The 1279-nt window shown below is 29.0% G+C and overlaps 1 protein-coding gene across 1 annotated transcript; it reads right to left on the bottom strand.

The window, feature by feature from the left end:
• Window positions 1-326: 326 nt before the first annotated feature.
• LOC109591968 (uncharacterized) lies at window positions 327-1237 on the bottom strand. The gene is made up of 5 exons (XM_020007553.1): window positions 933-1237; window positions 823-858; window positions 594-728; window positions 476-520; window positions 327-406 (listed from the first exon to the last, which is right to left on the bottom strand). Exons 1-5 carry the CDS (start codon window positions 1174-1176, stop codon window positions 327-329), a joined length of 540 nt encoding a protein of 179 aa, XP_019863112.1. The 5' UTR covers window positions 1177-1237.
• Between the last annotated feature and the right edge of the window lie 42 nt (window positions 1238-1279).

The raw sequence follows: 1279 nt of genomic DNA, 5'->3' as shown, positions 1-1279 counted from the left end.
ATGTAATAAAATCTTATTTCTTTACTTTCTGTATCAATTTCATTAGTTTCAGTAGCAGTAGCAACAGTACCTATTATACACAAAATAATATTAATTACGAGTTAGCAATTAATGAAAGAAAATCTTATTTCTTTACTTTCTGTATCAATTTCATTAGTTACAGTAGCAGTAGCAACAGTGCCTATTATGCACAAGTGATAGAATATTAATTACGAGTTAGCAATTAATGTAATAAAAGCTTATTTCTTACTTTCTGTATCAATTTCATCAGTTTCAGTAGCAGTAGCAACAGTACCTATTATACACAAAATAATATTAATTACGAGTTAGCAATTAATGAAAGAAAATCTTATTTCTTTACTTTCTGTATCAATTTCATTAGTTACAGTAGCAGTAGCAACAGTGCCTATTATGCACAAGTGATAGAATATTAATTACGAGTTAGCAATTAATGTAATAAAAGCTTATTTCTTACTTTCTGTATCAATTTCATCAGTTTCAGTAGCAGTAGCAACAGTACCTATTATACACAAAATAATATTAATTACGAGTAAGCAATTAATGTAATAAAATTTTATTTCTTTATTCTTTACTTTCAATTTCTTGTGTACTATCAGTGGCTTTCTCAGGTGGTGGCTCATTAAGTAGGTGTTGTGAACTATCAGCTCCAGCATCATGCATGGTATCAGTGACTTTTAGCTTAACTTCACTTTCCTCCAGCCAATTTTCTATTTCAAAAATTAATGATAATTATAAATCAGTTATAATTATTATTAATAAAAATTCAGTGTTAATACCATACAATAAAAACTTATTTCTTACTTTCTTTATCAAATTCCTCAGCTTTAGCGCTTGTATCTATACAAAAATGATAAAAAGATACATGTAAACTGAATCATGTAATTATAATTTATAATTTTTAGTATTATTACCATCTTTTAAATGTAAATCATATTTGTGATATGCTCTATCAAATGAAAGAAAACTTTCAAGATCAGCTTTTGCTTTTACAAATTTGTCCGGATAATCTTCACAAATTTGAAGTACTTTCCTCCAAGTCACTCCTTTATTGGAGTCTATCCATCTCTGGAACACTAGTATGAGCTTATCAGAGGCTGCCATTGGAGTAGGTAGCAGGTCATCCACTTGAACATCAAGTGCAGTACCAATGAGCATGTACTGGGCAGCAGAACTATTGAATAACCTAAAAAGGTCACTCTTTAGAGGCTTCTTGTCTAACAGGAGGTCTGTATAAAATTAATAATAATAACAATAATAA

Source organism: Amphimedon queenslandica, unplaced genomic scaffold (assembly GCF_000090795.2).
Source record: "Amphimedon queenslandica unplaced genomic scaffold, v1.1 AMPQUscaffold_6697_Cont21347, whole genome shotgun sequence".
Classification (NCBI taxonomy): domain Eukaryota; kingdom Metazoa; phylum Porifera; class Demospongiae; order Haplosclerida; family Niphatidae; genus Amphimedon; species Amphimedon queenslandica.
The sequence above is the reverse complement of the archived record's forward strand: the minus strand, read 5'-3'. Positions and strand labels throughout refer to the sequence as shown.

Coding starts and splice junctions, on each gene's coding strand:
- LOC109591968 (XM_020007553.1), bottom strand. CDS start 1,176: ATGCTCATTGGTACTGCACTTGATGTTCAAGTGGATGACCTGCTACCT. Junction 859..932: donor TGATTTACATTTAAAAGATG/GTAATAATACTA, acceptor ATTTTTGTATAG/ATACAAGCGCTAAAGCTGAG. Junction 729..822: donor TGAGGAATTTGATAAAGAAA/GTAAGAAATAAG, acceptor TTTTTGAAATAG/AAAATTGGCTGGAGGAAAGT.